The sequence below is a fragment of the Eublepharis macularius genome, chromosome 7, assembly GCF_028583425.1.
Source record: "Eublepharis macularius isolate TG4126 chromosome 7, MPM_Emac_v1.0, whole genome shotgun sequence".
Lineage (NCBI taxonomy): Eukaryota > Metazoa > Chordata > Lepidosauria > Squamata > Eublepharidae > Eublepharis > Eublepharis macularius.
The window spans coordinates 20,788,683-20,810,544 of record NC_072796.1 but is presented as its reverse complement, the minus strand read 5'-3'; the positions used below and the strand labels follow the sequence as shown (position 1 = coordinate 20,810,544).

The window sequence follows — 21,862 nt, the reverse complement described above, 5'->3', positions numbered from 1 at the left end:
GTGCTAAGCACAAGTGCTGAGCATCTAGATTTTTGCATCCCTGTATACAAAAAGAATTTATCATTTGTTGTCTGTTTTGGAAATATATAGTAATATAGGACAGCATCATCATAGGTTCAGCATCTCCCCCACCCTTATTTTGAGAAATGTGTTTGCTTAGCATATTAGGAGTGGAGGCACCTTTGGAAATGGTATCTAGATGCAATTTGCTGTGAGTCAGCAGACTGTAACCCCACCTCCTACAGGTTCACGTCCAGAAAACAGTTGATTTCATTTGGGCTTAATCACCCGTCATTCCGTGCAGGACTGTAGCTGTTGTATAAAATGATATTTACATTTAGAGTCAGTGCAGAGGAGAATTCTGCACACTTCAACATAACAGCAAAAAATCCTCCTCATTCCCTCTGACAGAGGCTGTAACATAAATTTCTCAAGAGTCGGTGTGCCTTCTCAAGCAAGCCATAAAATGTGATGAAAATCACACTGCTAAATTGTAAAGGATTGGAAATGCAGTGAAATTATGCTGTAATGAATAATGCAATACAATAAAATGCATGCCATGAATCACCTTCTCCCCAGCCTCTTCTCCGCACCCCAAAGGCTCTCATGTTCTTTTAATTCACACACATCTGTTAATATGAGATGTACTTATTTCAGACATACTTCTTAGACTAGACAAAACCGTGCAATGTTTACCATACCTGGATCTTGACCCAACAATGCACTGGGTGTGCCACCAGAATTGTCATGCCTTGAACCGTGAAATGAGGCCCAGATGAAATACTGATATTCATACAACCTTGGAGTTTGTATTTTTACTTGTAGTTGGTGCTTTGCCCTGCATAAAACAGTTCACTGGAAGTTGGGCCAGAAGTAGGCCGATGCCCGGCTTTGTGCTTGACAATCTCTCTATTTTTGATGGAAGACAGAGAGAACTCGAAGCTGCTATATGTAATCGAATAGCTTACCTTGATAGTATTAACACTACGCTAATATCCAGACCTTCAGTCCTCTTCAAATTCATGATACAGTTGTAGGAGCTAGTCCCTGCAGTGTGCTTGCATGTTACCCTTTACATACATGACCCAAGCATACCTTACATCTGTTGAAGCTTGGACTGCATTGTCCCTACTAGCCACCGTGCCGCATGACTGGAGCTCAGAGAGCCGTCTCGGAAGCAGACATAGCCAAGAGGAGCCCTTCATTGTAAACGTTTGCAACTGATGTAGCCAAAAAAAGTCAGTGTCTCAGTAACATTCTAATAATCTCCCATCGTATGGGAACAAGCATTTTGCTTTTCGGTCTGTTTTGTAGAGGGAAAGTAATTAGTCTGAGCTAATGATAAGAAGACACTTTGAAGAGGTTCTCGTTATTGCTGTGAGGTGGCAAAATGGCTGAACCTAGGGTTAGGAGATTCCTGGAGATTTGGGGGTGGAGCTTAGTGAGGGAGGAGTTTGGGGAAGGGAATGACCTCAGGGGAGAAGAATGCCATAGAGTCCGTCCTCCCAAACAGCCCTTTCCTGCAGGGGTAACTGAGGTCTGTCATCTAGAGAGCAGTTGTAATTCTGAGAGCTCCCCTGCCCCCACCTGGAGATGGGCAGGCCTAGATGAATCACTTCAGACCATATCATGACTGAATGCCCCTACATATAAAAACACAGTCAGCATGTAGCAGATGAGATAAAATGAGGTCGGGGGCAGGATTTAGCTTTCCTCACCTGCACACTTTTTTTTTTAAACAGTGACTTCTCACACCCCTTTCTGCTTTAGACACGAACAGGTGGATGTATGTATAAGTACACGGGTTCCCCCTCTCAAGTCTCATTTGGTCCTGAAAACTGCGCCTTAATTGCTAGAAGCAACGTCTTACAAGACAGCCTGTGTTCTGCTGTGTTTTATAGGACTATTACCTGGCTTACTTCTCCAAAGCTAGCAGGTCCCTGCCAATAGGCCCGGCAGTCGTATCATTAAATAGCATTTTAGGGGTATGGCAGGCATCGATTTAATTGCCTAATCACACACACGCCCCTGCGCTTACAGAGAATCTTTTGTCTCTGGCAGTAGCCATGACTGCATAAGGGTTTTGTTTTTGTTTTTTCGGTCTGGCTCTCTATAGGGCCCTGCAACCGAAAGAATGGTGTGTGAAGTGATAAAGTAAAACAGCCGGGTGACGTAGAAGCTAATGGCTTTCCTCAACCCCAGGAGGCTGTGAAGAACATTTAACCCAGGTATGAAAACGGCATACCGCCAAACTGCTGTGCCACCGCTATGCAATTTGAGAGTTGCAAGAGAGAGGGAGAAAAAACAAATCTAGCACAGATCAGGTGTGGTTTTGCTGTGAAGGATGACATCTTAAGCAGGAAAACTCAAATCTGTAAAGAAAGGGAAGTATGGCACTGCATCAACTTACTTAGCTGTCCGTCTGAGCTCGGTTCAGTGAGGCCCCTTTGGAACTTGCATTGGGAGCACTAAGTCCTTAGCTTTCCTCCTATCCTTTCACGGTAGGATTCATCTGAGGCTTGGATGCAAGAATTTTAAAAAGGCAGGAAGGGAGAGGAAAGGAACGGCGGTGTTGGCTAGTATCAGTGATCCCTGGGAAATACTACCTGCTATAGAATGGCCTGAAGAAGTCAGCTGTGTGACACACAAAAACTCCTATTGAAATAAATGTTGTGGCCTGAAGAAGTCAGTTGTGTGACACACAAAAACTCCTATTGAAATAAATGTTGATCTTTAAGGTGCCACTGGACTTCTGTCATGGTGGGCCATCTAGACACAACATAGATGGTATAGGACTAAGCCCCCCACCTCCGGCTACAGCTCTTCGTTAGCCTAGAAACTAATTGGTTAATTGTGGCATGAATATGCAGGGATATAAGCCCAGTTTTCAGCTGCTATTTCTCTAGCTCTTCAGCCTAATTTCCCCCCCAGCTGCTTTCACTGGTGTGCCATGGTTCCTGCCACCCACTCTGTGCCTAATTAGAAAAAGGTGGGGAGAGCATTAAATAGGACAAAGAATAGACACCAGTGTGCGGACTTGGAAATAGGAGGAGGAAATCTGAAAAAAGTGGAGTTAAGATGATGTGCTGGTGCTCCAGGAACTGATCAGGGACCTAGTCTGCTTGTGTGAGCAGTGTAACTTGCACAAGGTCACAACTTCCAAGGAGTTATTTTTGCCCCAGATACAGTGTTTGTATCTTGACCAACTGGTACGAGAGTGTGGGGAACAGACAGAAGTTTGTCTCAAACTGGATTCTACATCACAGCTCATAAAAGGAGAAAATGATAAGCTTTGGAAGGGGGCTTGTCTTTTGTCCGTGGTCTTAATGTCTTGTCTGTCTGTCTCTCATTTGTCTGGATTCTTTATTTTCGGTTCCCCAGGCAGAGTGTTGGGACCAGCTTTATATATAGATACCCAGAAATAACCGTCTTTTTAAGTTTCTGGCTCTGCTCATATTCCTGAAGAATGTTGCTGCCACCATATACCCAGTGCCTCCTCTACTGAGACAGTCCCAAGTGAAGAATATCGATTTGAAGGAGTTATCGATATTCTCATGTGCAGCAGGCTCAGTGGAGGGAAAATGCTGTAGATATCATCTGTTCTTTCTCAAATTTTAAAAATATTTATTTAAAACATTTTATTCCACCTTCTTCTGCAATGCACAATGTTTTACAATGTTTAACATTTATGATAAAAGCATTTTAGGAGGCTACTGTGGCAATCCATTCTGTAGAACAGGAGCTGCCACCAAGAAGGTCAGGGCTGCAGTGGTCAGTAGAACATGGTCAGTAGAACTTAACTGGGCAGACCATAATTGGCTGATGGGGTCATATGGAGAGAGGCAGTCCTTTGAAGTATGTGGGCTGCAGGTTGTGAAAAGCATTATAAATAAGAGCCGGAACACATGTTTAATGCAATGGAGTTTGTTTCAGAATGGGCCAAATATGTTTTTTTTGCTTCACGCAAACGCTACCTTTCTCTCCAATGAGGACCAAAGTGGCTGACTTCCTCCTGTCCTCCTTTTTATCCTCACAACAACTCTATGAGGTAGGCTAAGCTGAGAGCATATGACTAGTCCAAGATGACCCAGCAAGCTTCCATGCCAGAGTGGGGATTCCAACTCGGGTTTCCCAGATCCTCGTATGATACTGTACCACACTACATACCCACTTGGTAGTTGTTTTTTGTACAAACTGAAATTTTCAAGCTGCCTTCAAGGGTAGCTCCACATCAAGCTCATTATAACACTTGGACCTGAAAGTTGCAGTTTATAAATGATAGAAGTTGCTCTTAGCAATAACTCCAACCTGTTTCTCTATCCCCAGTACCTGGCCCTATATTCTTTACCTGACCTGAGAAGGGTACATGAACTCCATCTGTCAAGAGCTGACAGATCCCTTCCATAATACCAGCTTTTTCTACAAGCACCATCTCTGTTTTGCCTGGGCTCATTTTTGGATTTTTCTCCACTTGGCCTCAGCATTCGGGCATTCTGGATGGAGATGACCACTTCTGGTGGCTCAGTTCAGTTATAAAAACATCATCACTCTACTTAAACCCACTCCTAAGCACCATTCAGCAGCTTTACATAGTGACTGTACCAAACTTTGAGTGATCCCACACACAGGATCCTAAGGAAATGATTTGGGGTCCCCAATGAGAATTCCTTTGTGTTTTATTAGACAAAAACCACTGGTCAGCCATCCCTGAAATCACAATAATTTTTTAAGATAATGTCATGATCAGTTGTATCGAAGGCTGCTGAAAGATCCGGCAGAATAAACTGGGAAGATTGCCTCCGGTCTGGAAGTGTTTAAAATCGTACATGTGGTAAAGAAAAATGGATAGAGATAACTTTTTCTTTGTCTTCCATAGTACTAGAACTTTGGAGGCATCCTATGAGGGTGATGGATGAGATGAAGTAGTTCTTTAAATTGTAGCATTTACTGAACATATTGAGACCACAAGCATATACAGATTCATAGAGGAGAAATCCATCAATGGCTACTAGCTGTGGTGACTAAATGGAATCTCCACGTTCAGAAGCAGTAAACCTCTGGATACCAGTGCGAGGAGGCAACATCATGGGAAGGCCTTAGCCCCTGTGTCCTGCTTCTTGGCCTTCCGTGACAGCTGGGTGGCCACTGTAGGCAACAGCTTGCTAAACTTAATGGACCGCGGGTCCGATCCAGCAGGGCTCTCCTTATGTTCTGAACACCCACCCAAGTGATTAAAGCCCCCTCTGTCTCATAGCCAGGCCTGAAGCTAAGATGAAAAGGGGCCAAGGGAGAATGGATGTAGCAAGGAAAGGGAGCCCACACCAAATCTGTGGTTGTAGTTGAGCGGACAAGGTTACAGGTCAGACAGAAAGAATGTCGGCAGCCTTCAGGGGGCGAGGATGTTAGTCTCTTACTTTTCCCCACTCAGAAATCTGCTCATAATTTTCCTGCAGCTCAGCTTTCAGCAATCTACAGCAAGACTGATCCATGTAGTGCAGCCTGGCTTTGGCTCTGGAAAACTTGGCACGTGAATCTCTCCTCATCCCTTCCTCCCCCATAGTTCATAGTTACAGCGGTTGTGGTGCCAGCATGACGTATGTTCTTTCTTTCTAGTGCCTGAAGTAAAGCTTCTGGACTTGTCCCTCTTGTTTCCTGGGTTTCTGCATGGAACTGAAACACTCTGCTATGCTGCTTAGGAGACCCCGTATCCAATTGTGTAGGCATTACTTTTTTTCTGATTCCTAGATGGCTGGATTTTGGGGTGTACTGTTTCTTGAGGTCTTACGGTAGACCAGTAGTGTTTCGGTGCCACTGTGCCGGGCGTCTTGTCCTTTGATCACCGTATTTTCTTACCCGTTGGCTGTAGTAAAAAGCTCCCAGATTAACTCATCTTCTGTCAACTGAGGTAGCAACTGAACAAAGTTAAATATGGATGTGGGGAAACTGTGTACACAGTTTTGAAGTCTACCATAGGCACTTGTGTAGGTGAAAAAGCAAGTTAAATTTTGCAATGTAAACTAGAACAGAGGATTGTGTCATCTTGGTTTTATTATGTATGTTTTAGTTGGTTAGCCACCTTGGTGGCCCTTATGAAAGCAGAAAGACAGGGTATACTGTAAAAAAAATAAAATCTTTTTATAGCCTCCCAAACCTTTCCTTGAGTGCAGTATCCATTGTAAGGCAGATCTTATGTTCAAGTATATCTCAATTTAGACATTAATGTGCAAGTGAGAAGTACACACACAATCCTGAAACATATTTCTGTTCTCAGAGTAGAGGGATGCAGTAATGGCAGAAAAGACCTCTTGCCAAAATGGGAGAATAACTGGCCATTCTTCTCTTGACCCAGTGTCAAAAGCATGTGCTTTCCCCCTGGTTTGCTGTGCTCGTAGATTTTCATCCTTGGAAGTTAGCATTCTGTTGAGTAGTTTGTGTAACAACCCACTCTAATGTTTATAATGTTTTTACTGTTTTAAACTGTTGTTAAACCGCCCTGAGCCTGTCTGACGGGGAGGGCGGTCTAGAAATGTGATCAAATAAAGAAATAAAAATGAATTCTTCTACCAGTTTATTTCACTGATTTATTGGGATTCTCTCTTTTTTATGGGCAGCAGCTTGGCTGTATTCCATCCAACAGTTAAAAAATGCTTCTTTTAATCATTTTATGATTTTACAAGGGATATCTTTGACCCATTTTTGAAAACTTGTAGCCTCCCCCCCCCCCTTTAGAATATTGGCAATTGTGAAGATTTTGAATAGATTTGCTAGTTATCACAATCCTTAAATCAGAATAAAGCTTTGTAACTTTGAAGCGGGGGAAGATTTTTTTTTCATGTTCCATCTTAATAAAACTTCTTCAGTTACTGTGGAGTTTGAATTTCAAAACCGTTAAGCAAGAATTAAGTTACCATTGAAGGAGATTGCCGAGCAGCGCTGGTTCTGTACCTAAAAACAGCAACTCATATATACATACATATACAACGGAAAAGGAATTTAAGGAGCTAATTAAGAAAATGATTTGAAGGTCTCTGGAAATTACTTGCAGTGGTTCTGTTATGCATAGGCTGTCTCGTGTAACGTCAGTTTTATACACAACTGTCTTCATAGTCTGCAAACCACAGTGAGACAACAAAATTGTTAAGCAGCATGTTTTAAGACCAAAAGAACTACTATTTCACACCAATCATAATTAACCTATGGAACTTAATGCCACAAGATTTAACTATGGTTAACTAGAATAAAGTGATTTTTTTAAAACTACATGGAGCAGGGCTTCGAGCCAAGGATATTAATCGGGACAGTTAGAAAGGCGACTTCTGTATTTAGAAAGGGTATATACCTGATTACCAGATGTAAGATAAGATGAGTTTCTTAAGAACGCACCTGTGATTAGAACAAAATCAGTGCTAGATGGTTAATTGCACTGTCCCTACATGGTCATCCTTTTGGGTTGCCACTCCCTTCCCCGGACTCCACCCTCCCCGTGCTCTGTCACCAGATCTCAAGGAATTTCCCAACTTGGCAACCCTACCTGTGACTGCTCTGGAATCGAGCCTCCACATCCACTTCAATCAGTTTTACTGACGCATTCGGAGGACGGGTCTCAAAAAAGGAAGAAGATAGTCCTGTGAAAAAGAGTACATCGGCAACCCTAAAAAAAGGGGGGGGGGGGTGAACAATGGAGAGCAGAAGTTCTGGAAAGTAAATGGAATGGTTTCCAGGAAACTCTGAAAAGATAGAGGCAAAAGTGTTTGGTCCATTATCTCAGTGTCCTCACACTGGCTCTACAGTAAGTACAATGGCTAGCCATCCATTTGGATGACTTTCCGTTTTACGTGAAAGACCCCAGTCCCCATCCACAACCATCTTGTGTTAATGGCTCCACGCAAGCACTACTTTGAGAAAAAAGGAAAGCATAACTCAGAAACTCATGGCCTACACCCGCTTCCATCCAGCATAAAGGTGCAGTGGAGGCTGAATAGTCCTGGAAGCATAAAATTGTTTCTGTTTTCTTGAGTACAACTTGTTAGAGTAATTATTCTTTCTTAAGAAATAGTTTTCAAAGACTTGGGATTGCATTGGACAAGGGGAAGTTGGTAGGTACAGGTTACTCTTCCGTAACTAGTTCTCTTAGCAGTTGGCAAAGATGATCATGTGCTAACATTTGCTTGGTGTACAGCTATGAGATTATCTGTGGTCTTGTTCCTGGAAAGGAAATAATACATTTCCCAGACAAAATTGAGAATATAACATTTGTGGGGATGACCAGTTTTTAATGGCCTGTTTCCTTTTTCTAGGTATATACTTACAAACAGCGTTCAATCACACACCAAAAAGTAACAGCTATGCAGCCCACAAGCACAGATGGTCTGGAGGACATGGCAGCATTGGTAGATCTTCATGAGGGCGCCATCATGCACAATCTATTCCAGCGATATCAGCAAAACAAAATTTATGTAAGTTTGTTTTCAGCAGGGGGGTGGAAGAAGATGTCCCACACAAATATTTCAGAATGGGAAATAAATCTATTGCATGAGTGATCATATTTTTTTCTCTGTTTTCAAAGCTCTTCCCCTCACAAAAATAGTTGGAAATATTCGCCCCGAAGTTACAAAAATCAGAAGAGTTATTTTTGTATCCCTATGCCAAAGAAATGTGATGTGATATTTAATTTATATACCAGGGCTCTGGGCATTTCAAGAGAGAGATTTGAGCATTCCCCCACCCTGGAACCAGGGCAGCTCAGGGTATACAGGAACAGTTAAGGGAGATCCCAAGTTTAAAGTCTGGAGGGATCCTAAACTGAGCTAGATAGGCAGTGAAGTCAGTAGACTGGAGTCAACTGCATTCAAGTCCATATTGAGCCAGTCTGGGGAATTTGAACAGCCCGAAGCAGCTTTCAAAAGCTATAAAGGCAAAATTCAGAATTTTGTAAGCCAACTAAATAGGTTTGACCAAAAAAAGAAAAGAATGGTTACACAGACCTCTCTGCTCGTCCTGGCTAACCAGGTGGCACACCAACTATGGAAGGATGGAAGAAATGGCAGGTTGTATGTGTACATGCACATCTGCTTGTTTAGCAGGGAGTAGAAGACAGCACACATCTTCTTGGTTGCTGGCACATTGTAGTTAGGGCCCTGTGGGGGTGTTGATGTCCTGGAAGAACAGGGGTGGAGGTGGGATGTTCTTACCTGCAGTAAAGAAGAAGGTTTCTGTCTTCCGGCCATGTCAAGTGAAGCGAAATTACATAGTGGAATGCTGCTCACTCCTGAACATTAATCCTTGTCTGCGCTTTGTGGAGTTGTATTTGGAACATTCTCAGGAGCAGTGCTGGCAATTTTGTAAGCCGTTTGAGACGGGAAGAAATTTGACCTAAACCATTTTCTCTCTAGATTTTATAAAGCTGCTAGCAAAATGCTGTTTCCTGCCAATTCTTTTCTTTTGTCAAGGTCTGTTCAGAAATGTATATTAATGAATAGTATTTACAAGCCAATTCATCTCTGGATGACTATATCACAACATCACAGAAACAATTTTCTTTCATGTTCATTTACCTTAGATGTAAACTCAGGAATTAGGTGGTTTTTTTACCAGTTGGTTTCTTGGTGGTGGTGGTGGTGGTTAGTGATTTTTGCAGGCTTTAACTTGCTTTATGTGTGCTTTTTAAAAACAATAAAAGGAAACAAGCAGACCTGCCAGTTGATTATTTCAACTGATGAAATTACATCTACCTTTTCAGAGTGCCCCATTTAAAACTGGGCTTGCAGTGAGCTGCTGATGCTAAATCTGCTCATCGAAACAAAGTGTTGGTTCAGGCAATATGCCGAACGGCTAGCTTAAGAAAGGGACAGCTCACTGAAGTGTTTGTGCACATGAGCAGTGGAACGTTAGGGCCACAAACTCACGCTAGATTGTAGGCTCCCATTGCATGAAAAAAAATAACAATTTTTGATTCTTCAGTTCAAGGAAGGATTACCCTCCCATTAACCTGTTATACACAGGCTTTCCAGCAACCATTTTCTGTCAACAGAATCAGTTTAAAGAGGATTGTGGTGGAACCATTACTTGGATCCCATTGCCGACAACCAAACATAAGCAATGGAACTTGGAGAGGGAGAAATAATATATGAATGTGACAACTATGGGATCTAATTTCATGAGGAGGGGGACTGATAAGATCTTGGAGAAGGGTTGCAATAGGGCTGCTAAGCCCTCAGTGGAAGCAGGAGATCCCCTACCCCAAGTTCCTGTTGATCACCACCACTTCAGTTTAAAAAAAAAAATCCTGACAGCATTGCATGTGTGATGATGTCAGTTCTGGGGAAACCCCCCAAGAGAGGGCAGGCAGCTCTGGGAATCTCCAGGAACTCCTTTTTTGTGATTCCGAGAGCCAGCTACGCCTGTGTTGCCCCCTCATGTCTCCATTCCCAACCCTCCTGCTGGTTGCCTTCAGATACAGTTTATAAAAACAAATGGTTTGTCCTGTGTTGATTTTATGGGAGCTGATGTAGCCTTGTCGCTAAAGAGTTATGAATAATGGTTGAGCTGTAAATTTTGCCTTTAGTGTCATAATAATGCAAATAATAACAATAATTCCGCCCTTCCCATGGCCAGCCTTTAATCATCATGTGCCGAACAGCCCTACTTGATATGTCAAGATTAATACAACAAAGAATTGTAATACTGGAAGATACCAAAATTCATCTCCTTCACCAAAGGTTGGGAACTTGGGGCCACTTTCCAGACGGGAATTGAAATCTCTTTAATTTTCAATGACTTTTCATGGTCACCCATCCCTGTGTTTGATTCTGAAGGTGTCCTTTCAGCTTTTGGTGAGACCCCCCCCCAACACACACCGAAAGCAGGGTCTGTGGGCTAGTCATGGAGGAAGAAGTGACAAGAAATTGACAAGTTCTAGAAACGAATTCCTTGCCCATCACTTTTTATAAGTTGAGATTGTGTTTTATTATTTAAAATATTTCTGGCCATACATTAGTGCTTCAGGTTTCTGAATAATATAGTCAAAGTACAGCCATGATACAATAATACAGTCATGATGCAAAACCCAATGCAAAGTTTTGAACTTCCTGTGGAAATTACTTAGGTTAAGAGAGCACGATGGGGTAAAAAATTAAATTTAATTGAGACACATTTGACTTCACATTAAACATTTGCCAGTCCTCTTTTATTTGTTTTTTCTACTTCTGGGAATTCTAATTCCTGGACACAAAGATGTACACATGAGTTCAGCCTGTGGTAGCACAGTGAATTAAAATCTATACCACAGACTGGCAGCCAAAGATAGAATTATTATTTCAAATTGGTTTGTGAACTTCAGGTCCTTATGAAGTGTTCCTCTCTTTTCTGCCCATTCTTTCTTCCAGATTTTATTTCCAGCCTCATATTATCTAAGCGCTTCCTATCCCAACCTTCTTTCCCAATCTTCTTTTCCTCAGGAGTCCCTTGTTCTTAAGCCCCTGGGCTGCCCTTCGTAATCTCTTGAAGGTGCTATAATGTCCCCAGCCATGACTAGATGATAGCTTCATTTTGTGCTCCTAAGTAGACATGGGCATGAACAGCATTACAAACAGAAAAAACCAATGAACAGCCTAATCTGCTGTTCTCGAACAAGCTGTTTGTGAGGCCCCATCCTAAACGAACAGGTGGTCGTTGCCAGCCTCCTTCGTTGGCAGTTTGGCAAGCCAGTTTGGCACCTGCTGCAATCAATCCCCTTGGCAACCGGAGGCAGGGAGGGACTGAACTCTGAACTCCTTCTGGCTTTCCTTCTGGCTTTAACCCTTCAAAGTACTTCCAGCAGAGAGTCCCGTTTTTGCCACTGTGAAGAGAAAATGTCAACCAACGAGGAGACCCGTGGATCATACCTTTCCCGGGGTGCAATCTCTCTGAAACTTGGGGTGTCTTCAGAGGACAGTGTGGACTATGTCCCCTGCAAATTTGGTGGGCATTGGACATTGGGAAGGTCAGTTTGTGGGGTGTTTAAAGGGCCCTGCCCCTTGCACGTGTCAGGAAAGGGCCCTTTAAACTATCAGCTGGCAGGCAGCAGGGGGGAATCCCTAAGTTCTTGTCACTAATTCATTCTTTTAACTCCTGTGGAATTTAAAGAATGAGATAGCATTCCAAAAGACAGCATTTAAAGTCTGATCTATTTTATACACACACATACACACACAAAAAAACCTTTGAATCATATTGGAACTTTGTGTGATTTTTAATTTAGTTTGAGAGGAACAATGAAATCTTGATTTTTGCATTTTTAACTGGATGATTCTGTGGAGTCTTTGAGACTCAACTGCCATAGCTTGCCCTGGAATGCTGAATTAGGACATAATTCGAAGCCATCTATGTTTGAAAACGTGACTGATGGTTAAATGCATCATCTAGAGGGCAAAGATAAGTGCTCATAGTAAAATTACACTGTAATTTCTACTTGAATTGGAATTCAAAATCCAAAATTAGATGGGACAGTGGCATGGTGGTTATGTGGGTAGATTTATCATATGAGGGGCAGGGGGGTTGCCATGTCCTAAGCACTGTTGAGGTTGTCCTTTCCTAGAACAGCTTTGGCTTACGTGGAAAGTATTGGAGAGGAGCCCTTAAAACCACATAAACATACTTCAGATGTACCTACGGGAACGGGCATTCAAATTATGGTGTTGGAGTTGGCTCGGGGCTGGAGCAACCTCCCACATATCCCAGACTGTCAACTGTTTCTGACAAATACGAGTTGAAAGAAGGTCAGAATGGAATGAAAGGGAGCTATTTAAAAATGGTGAGCGGGAACTAAAAATAAAACCATTAAATAAATATCTGAACTTGCACATGAATCCTACATGATTTAGTGCCAGAACTGTACCCTTATTTAACAATTTTAACCTTTTAAACACAACCAGTACGTTTGTCTGTGTGTGTGTGTGTGTGTTTTAGTTCTCTGAAGTAGTCAGATCTCTTTATGTTTTGTATTGGCTACATATTAAGGGATTTTCTAAAGAGTGCTGTAATGATTCATGTCAACGAGAGTTGATTCATCTCAGCAAAGAGGCGGTGAGAGATTTCTTCTGCTTTTGGAGGTGATGTATTCTTTCCTAAAGGTTGCCTTTTCTCTGTATACTTTTTTTGCCGGGCCTAGTGAGGAGAAAGCCGAAGGAAGATAGGTGGGCTATTCAGGCTTCTGTGCCTTTGTGCTCTAGGCTCCTTGGACAAAAGAAATGATTAAAAAATTACTCGATAGATATGGGTCCTGTGCCTCTTTTCACAACTCTTTTCATAATTATAGTAGTCTGAGAAGTCACCTAAATTAATAGGTTGTCAAACTGTCTTGAAAATCTGTTTTTTAAATGCCATGTAGGTAGGGTTGCCAGGTACCCCTCACCTCTGTCAGGAGGGTAGAGACCCTGGCACTTATCTGGAGCTGGTGTGATGACGTATCTTCCGGAAGTGATATCACTATAACAGCCACTCAAGTGCTCCTGTGCTCTGCACGGGGCCGATTCGACCCATTTGGGTCCCTAATCAGCCCCCAAATGAAGTGTGGGAACGTTCCCACGGGCAGGCAACCTTCAGGAGCTTGCCCCCTCCCTCTGATCACTGGGCAATCAGCGGACAAGGGGGCAAATCCCCGGGAGTTTGCCCACCACCAGTGGGAACCTGGGAACCCTACATATAAGCCAAAGTGTGATCTACAGCTCAGAGCGGACCGTTTGCCCAGTTGCACTGGAACGAAAGCTGATTGTTCCTAGAAAGCAAACAGGAAATTCATTTGACATCAGACAATTTGGAAATTAGAGTTGCCAGCCTCCAGGTGGAGCCTGGAGACTTCCCAAAATTACAACTGATCTCCAGACCACAGAGATCAGTTCTGGAGAAAGTGGCTGCTTTGGAGGGTGTACTGTGTAGTGTCACATTTTTCCTGGAAGTGATGTCGTTGCGCATGTGCCACTGAGAGACCCATGTCTCTGCTACCACCAACTACCAGGCCTGGCGACCTATGCAAGGGGACAGTGAAGAAAAGAGGGAATGGCGGTGAGGTAGCATTTAGTAGTCCAGTTCGTTAAAGGCCTCTTTAACAGCCACATTTCTGAATGTGTTCCTGCCATTTTGTGGGTATTTTGCTTCTTTCTTAATTCATAATTTTATTTGAAAATTCTATGCAAGAACTCTTGTTCTGATTTTCATGTTGGATAACCTAGGAACTGCAGTGGAACTTCAGTTATCATTTGCAGTGTTAGAATAATTAGTTGAACCTCCTCCTTTGGAGGTTTTTAAGCAGAGACTAGATGGCCGTCTGTCAGCAATGCTGATTCTGTAACTCAGTATGAACTTAGGCAGACAGTGAGAGGGAGGGCCGGAAAGGATGAGCCGGCGCTCAGGTTTCATGACCCTTTCTTAATATGCCCAGAGTACTGCCGATTGCCACTTTGGGGTGGGGAAGGAGTTTTCCTCCAGGCCAGATGGGCAGGGTATCCTGGAAGCTTTTTGCCTTCCTCTGGGCATTGAGCAGGGGATTCTGGGGGAGAGGTGGTTAGCTGTTAGGTGGTTAGAGGTGAGAGGGGAGAGGTGGTTAGCTGGTTAGCTGCATTGTGCAGGGGGACTAGATGACCCTTGGGAGTCTGTTCCAGCTTTATGTTTTAAAAGATTTCATTAGATTTACAGGGCAATCCTAACTAGACTTACTCCATTCTGAGCTCAATGAAATCAATGTTGCACTGTTAGCTAGGTATCCCTTTGCTTTATTGATCCATCTAATTATAAAAGATGTTTCTGTCTAGCTTTACTGCCCAAAGATTCCCCCCCCCCCCGTGCATATTTATTTATGTTATTTATAGTCCATCTTTCTCACTGACAGTCAAGGTGGATTACACAGAGCGAGTTGATAAAATCAGTGGCTTGAACTTACCCGGTGGCATTGTTACTGTATGGACTGCAGCAATTTGAATACACCCAGAAATCCCATTCAGCGCTGAAAACGATGCTGAAACAAAGCATAAGGATTGAGCAAGGCGTAACTCCCCGGGGCTCGGATTGCACTGCTAGGCACCTTGCAGTGAACAGCCTGCCCTTTTTCACACACACAAGCTCCTGAAATCTAGTTCTAACTGTGATGGAACAGTGTCAGGACAATTAACTAAAAGAACATGACGGGGACTTTTAAACTCAGTGGAAGACTGGCTATGGCAGTGTAAATACAGTTGACAAATAGAGCCTTCATCAATAAATGATCAATGAAGCAATGCATTGTTTCACACAGCCTTAGATTTTTTGCCAGGAAATTCCTGAAATGCTTTAGAAGTTCAGGTCAAGAGGTCTTTTCCTCCCCTAATCTGTTAGGTTTTTATATACTAGCCTAGTAGCCATGGTCTAGGTATTGGCTCAACAGAGAATGCTGGATGCTTTTGCCATGCAAAGAGATCAGATGTTTGAAGGGCCTCTTCTCCCTATGTCAGCTTGGATGGAGCTTAAGGCTGTCATCCACCAGAGCCTGCACTTCGTACCCTCTCTGAAAGAAGCTGGGACAGTGTCAGCCTAGCTGAATGCAGTTTCTGTGCCAGGAAATTGGCCTTATGGAATGGGCTGGCCAATGAAGTAACTGCTGTAAGTTCTCTTTTAAAAATTTTGTGAGGCAGGATGATTTTGAAGGGCCCTTCGGTTGAATATGAGCTTGTTTTAGAACTTTAGTATCTCAATATTTCATTTTAATCTACTGGAAATTTGTAATGTGAATAGTTAGTAGGCTTTTATGGGATAAGACAGCATGTAAATGGGAGAGCCAGTTTGGTTTAGTGGTTAAGAATGGCAGGACTCTAATCTGGAGAGCTGGGTTTGATTCCCCACTCCTCCACTTGAAGCCAGCTGGGTGACTTTGGGTCAGTCACAGCGCTCTCAGAGCTCTCTCAGCCCCACCCACCTCACAGGGCGATTATTGTGGGGATAATAATAACACACTTTGTAAGTTCCTCTGAATGTGGCATTAAGTTGTCCTGAAGGGCTGTATATAAATTGAATGTTGTTGTTGTTCTTATATTAAATATTTTAAAGCGCAGTGGCGAGAACCTTCCCATATCCCTTGCATACATTTAAAAACTGTTCAACAGCTACTTATTTATCTGTAGCTGAAATAAAAATCTTATTTTATCAAAAAGCATGTCCTGTGTCACTCCCCTGATTTCTCAAAGAGAAGTGTATCAAGCCTTTTCTTTTAAAATTTATTTCAGATAGTAAACTCAAACCTATGCACAAAAAGTGTAACTACATCATATAATCATCCAAATCCTATCTTTACTGTTATCCACTGCTTGAATTATCAATAATCATCTGGATCAAATATGAATCTATGAGTGATTCCGCACACGTTGGATAATGCACTTCCAATCCTCTTTATAGATCATTTGGAATGGATTTTTTGGTGTGTGGAACAAAAAATCCACCTCAAACGATTGATAAAGTGCATTGAAAGTGCATTATCCAACATGTGCGGAATCAGGCTATATCAAAAGCTTTTTCTTCAGTTCAGGTGTCTTTAAGATTTGGGCCATGTTGTATGGTGTTTGATCCACCAGGTAGGTTAGTATCTGTCTTGGGAAGCACCTTCCCTTTATGTGTGGAGGACCTTGCTCTATGAGAGTCTTCCCCGTATCCTTTGAGAAGGTGGTAGTTGCTGCTTCCCAGTGCACATAGTTCAGAAGAAAAAAAGCGTACACAATCCTTTGTGCATTATGAGAAATGCACTGGCTTGGATCTACAGGAGAGTTTTCACAAACTAGGGGGAGAGTTTGTTTTTTTTACCAATTCCTTCCTCCTGCTGCAGACCACGGGCTTCTGCTTCTTGCTTTTTGCAGCAAAGGGGTGAAGCAAGGAAGTCAAATTCTGACAGAAATATCTTTGCATTGTACAGTGGTTGTGACAGTGGGTCAAAATCACTCAACCAAATTCATAGCAGATGTCTCCATTCCTGTCTTTCTGTCTTCTAGTTATATACTTAAAGTACAATCTTAAACGGAGTTACACTTTTCTAAGCCCGTTGACTTGGAAGGGGATAACTGTGTTTAAGATTGCACTGTTAGTGCTGAGAAATCTCTTGGCGAAGTGAGATTCATCTGGGGCTGGTACCATACATATAAAATCTACTACGTTCTTCCGTATCAGTGGAATAAGATCAGCCCGTTTGCCTACCAAGAATGAAATCAAATTGTTTGACAGCCATAGCTAGTTTTGTGCACTTGATATAATTTGCATTAACACTGGGGATGCCAAGCCGTTCAGAGGTACTCTTTATTTCTTTAAAAAATAATAAAATAATCTAAAAAATAAAGTTTGCCGATGAATTAAAAGTGTGCGTGGGGGGGGGGGGGTCTTATTTTTTCCACTAATGGTTGCAAAACTGTCCGTTTCACATTTCTTGAAACAAGGAAGGCTAGAAACATTTTAAAATTACATCTTAATGTTGGAAATACGATGTCTTGTGTACAGAGAAGGCAGAAGACACAGAATACCTCGAGAGACCGAGAGTCTGACTCAGGATAAAGCAGCCTAATTTGTCCACGTTGGTCTGAGCATTTCAACAAGGTTTGTGGCCCTTCGTAGCATTTGTGCTGTGCATTGCACAGAATCTTCGAGAGCTTGTAGAGCTCTTCTAGAGCTCTCCAGGAGGTGATATTCTTGCCCCTCGAAGGCTACGCGACTGTCTCCTTCCTCAGTATTTTCTCTCTTTTTCAGTAAGCCTGCTTTTCCCAAGGCAGGTCTGCCAAAGCAGTAGCAGTAGAGAGAACCTTCTCCTCGGTTTCCTGTGAGTTCAGTAGTCCAGGAATATAGGTGACCCCCTGGAAACCATGGGCTTCCAATTGGGAGCCACCCTCTCCTTGCATTTGATCATCACATCTACACTAACACCAGCGATAGCTAACACTAACCAGGGTTCTTCTTGCAACCAGGGTGTCCGGGGTCTGAGGCTCAGCCCCCAGACTTACCAGGAGAAGGGGACGGGAGGCAGTTGGGGGACAGCCACCCAGCCACCCCAGTGGGCACCCAGGATCAGAGTAGACCAGCAACAGAAGGGGGGAAGGAGGCATCCCCGCCACAGGAGGGCAAAGAAGCACCCAAGCCTCAGAGAGTCAGACGAGGCAGGTGGAAGCCAGCTAGCCCCACCCTCTGATGGGAAGGCAGGGGGCCGGGCAGAGAGAGTGAGGACCCCCAGGAGGGGAGTAGACCCGAGGGAGGAGGCACAGGAAGTGAAGGCAGTCAGCCAGCAGCCTTACCAGACAGAGAGAAAAGGCAGCCAAAGCAGCACAGAGCTATGCCCCAGCCTGCAGGCCAGCTATAGAAGGCAGTAGCCTGGTCCAGGAGAAGCCAGGGGCAAAACAATCCCAGGTTAAGCCGCCTGAGGCAATCTGCAGGAAAAGTTTGGCAGCCAGCCAAGGAGGCACAGGTGTACCTGCCCCAATCAGCTAGCAGAGCAAGCCCAGGTGCAACTGCCTGAGTCGGCCAGGGCCGTGGATAGAGTGCAGGAGGGGTGAGTGGCTGACAGGTGGAGCAGGGAAGAGATGAAAGGATAAAAGGGAAGTCCACCCACAGGGCATGATGGGTTGTGTAGGAGCATGGTGGAGTTTGGAGAGAGTGAGAAGCTGGAAGAAGTAGGAATGAGAGAGATGAAGAACAGGAGGAAGAGCAAGCCCAGAGGAGGTGAGGAGGGCAGCGGCTTTGAAAAGCAAGGAGAAAGGGGAGGCAGCCAGGACTCTGTCAAATTGAGCAGGCCTGCAAGTGGACTGAGAGAGAGCAAGGGTGATGCATACCCCCCCCCCCCATCCTTCTACAGAGCAAGAACCTTCACTGTCCCTGACGGCTTCCCAGAATCAAGGTCAGGTGTGCCGGCGCCTAGCATAGTAGCGCTCATGGAGGAAGCTTACACAGGGCGTGCAGCTGGTTTCAAATCCTGGAAAAGGGGCTACCTGGCTAGAATTCACATATATCCTATATCTATTCTGAATTGGGACCTTGGCATGCAGATTGTTAAACCTGTACACTGGGATCAGGTGAAGAGTAGGGGCAGGGGTGTTTATATAAACTGGCTCAGCTTCTGGGTTTGCCCAAAAATCTTTTTTTATTTTGTGGGCAGAAAAAATGAGATCTTGTGATGCAACATCACTAGATCTTTCGCTACTATTCTGAGGGAATGAAAGAGAGCAGGAGTTGCCTGCCTGAACCAGGTACATGGCACCAGCAGTGCCAGGAGGGGAGGGGAAGGAACCGGTGCTGCCACCATAGAAGCCAGGCAGGTGGAGCTGCTGCAGTTGGGTAGGCTGACCAGGGAGGTGGCAGCCTAGAGAGCAGGGGAAAGATGGAATTTCCCCATGAATCTTGCGGGTTCTGCCACATTATCTCTGAACAATTTAAGGCTGGGAGGGGAAGAACTCTGTTCAAGCCTGGTGCCTGATTTGCAAACCAGTTTCTGCAGTAGACCCAGAGTGTTGTTAGCCTTTCCGTATTAGTTCCATCTTTCCCCCCTTTTTATGAATTAATTAGTGGTTTCTCCTTCGAAGACCATCTCTGGATGGCTTTTTCTCATTTGCCAAGCAAGAGTGATCTGCAATGCCAGTTGTTCAGGATGTGAATCTACGATGTTGGTGTGTTCCTGTGCTCTGATTCCTTCCCTCAACTAAGCAGCAATGTACATAAATCTCCCTTCTTCCCGCTCTGCCAGTAGGAATAATTTTAAAGTCAGGTTACTGGTATTGGAGGAGAGAAGTTCTATCTGATCTTGATGCACGCTCTTCTGAAAGCTGTTTTTTTCTTTTGCAACTGGTTTGTAGGATGAAATGAGAGGGAGGAAAACTACTCTTCTTGAGCGAAATGAAATCATCTCTCTCTTTAAAACACCTTGTGTGCCCTGTGTGAGTGATCTTTTTTGCAAACCTAAAACATGATTATAGGGTTTGACATTTCCATAACAGAAATGGTTTGACTGGGTAGCAGCTTCTTGAAGCGTATAATCACCCCAACATGTTAAACTGTTGCTTTTATGAAAGACGTTTGAGCTTCAAACATTTCAACTTATCATTAGGGGAGAGAATTGGACGAGGTCCCACCCAAATTAGCATGAGACAAGTTAGAGGGCCGGCTGTGCTGACCACAAGGTTGGTAAATCAAGGCTGTTTGCGTGCATGCAGCCATTAATTAAGACTCTCTTTAGAATGCAGTAGAAGAAGCGGCGTGCCAAGCAGCGGCACTGCCTTGTGTTTGTCTTTTGTGCTAGCTTGTGCTCAATTGCTGGCCTCCTTGGTTTGTTCAGCAGATAAAGCACACAAGAACAATGAGCTTCCTAATAAGGGGGCAGAAGGAGAAGGACGAGAAGGAAAAGCCTAGCACCGAATCGCTGTTGCTGCAAGATGAATGATTTATCCACGGCCATTGGAACTGGTAGCTAAAAATGGAGCCTCCATATCCCAAGGCAGTATGCCTGATTACTAGGTGACCAAAAGCAAATCGGGCATGATTATGACCTTTGGGTCTTGTTTGTGAGATATCTGATTGGCTATTGGTGGAGGCAGAAGCTAAAGACTATTTCACCTTGGGCCAGTCTCATGCTCTCATCCTAACCTACCTCATAGAGTTAATGGGAGGGTAAAAAGGGAGACCAACATATGCCCCCAAAGTTCCTTGGATAGGGTTGCCACCCTGTAGGTGATGGCTGGAGATCACCCCGTACAACAACTGATCTCCAGGCTATAGAGGTCAGTTCTGCTGGAGAAAATGGCTGCTTTGGATGGTGAGCTCTATGGCATTATACACTTCTGAGGTCCCTCCCCTCCTGAAACCCTTTCCTCCCCAGGCTCCACCCTTCAAATCGCCAGGAATTTCCTAACTGGGAGCTGACAACCCTATCCTAGGAAGAAAGACAGGATAAAAATATACTACCTATCTACCTATCTTGCTTGACTTGGATAGCCCAGGCAAGCCTGAGCTCATCACATCTCAGAAGCTAACCCGGGTCGGCCTTGGTTAGTAATTGGATGGGAGACCTCCAGTGAAGACCAGGGTTTCAGAGGCAGGGAGCAATGGCAAACCACCTCTGTTAGCCTCTTGCCTGGAAAACCGCAGCAGGGGTCACCATAAGTCAGCTCAAACTTGATAGCACTTTCCACCACCATCTTCTATCTGTACATAAAGTAAGAGTTTGTGTGTATATTTCTATCTATCTATGAACAAATACGTAATTTGACAGTGACCCCCCCCATTCCACTTTTACAAACCACTTTTGAAATTCCACTAGGCAAAAAAATAGTTTGCTTTGGGGTGGGGGCAGGTTGAGCCCCCCACTTCCAGAAGCACTAGTTCAAAAACTTCTTGGGTGCTTAGAACTAGTTACAAGTTTCCAGGCCAGAATGTTGGGCTGACGGGTTTGGGATGATTTTGAGGCCTGGAGTATATATGCCAAAATTTAAAGGAAATCTCTGGCAGTTATCTGAGACATTTCAGACTTGGAGTCTTCGGCTGTTTCAGTTCATGTGGCAGACACCGCCTTTGAGCTTGTATGTTTGTTTAAAAGCGAAGCCCTGAAGACTTTGCAAAGTGAGGCAGTTCTAAGGTGATATGCAGGGTCTTCCAAATAGCTAAAGGCAAGAGAACAGCAAGAAACTTCTTTTTCATTTTCAGCAAGCCGTTTTATTAAATAGTTTTAGTTTGGCAAATTTTGTAGGTCCTTTCAACAAGCTTGCTTGGTTTTCTTAAGTTTGCCATACTTTGTAGAGGTGGGGAATAACCTGAATAACAATGCAGGCAGAATACAATTCTGATATAACTTGCAGCATGTTGGTGTGATTGTCAAATGGAACTCCATAAATGCATTTGCTTG

General features: G+C 43.7%; 1 protein-coding gene across 1 annotated transcript in view; it reads left to right on the top strand.

Moving 5' to 3' along the window:
- The window catches only part of MYO10 (myosin X), a 226,595-nt gene that overhangs the window by 92,465 nt on the left and 112,268 nt on the right, over positions 1 to 21,862 (top strand). Inside the window, exon 3 of the mRNA XM_054984586.1 lies at positions 8,298 to 8,456. Coding sequence (XP_054840561.1) covers positions 8,298 to 8,456 — 159 coding nt within the window. The remainder of the gene's footprint in view (positions 1 to 8,297; positions 8,457 to 21,862) is intronic.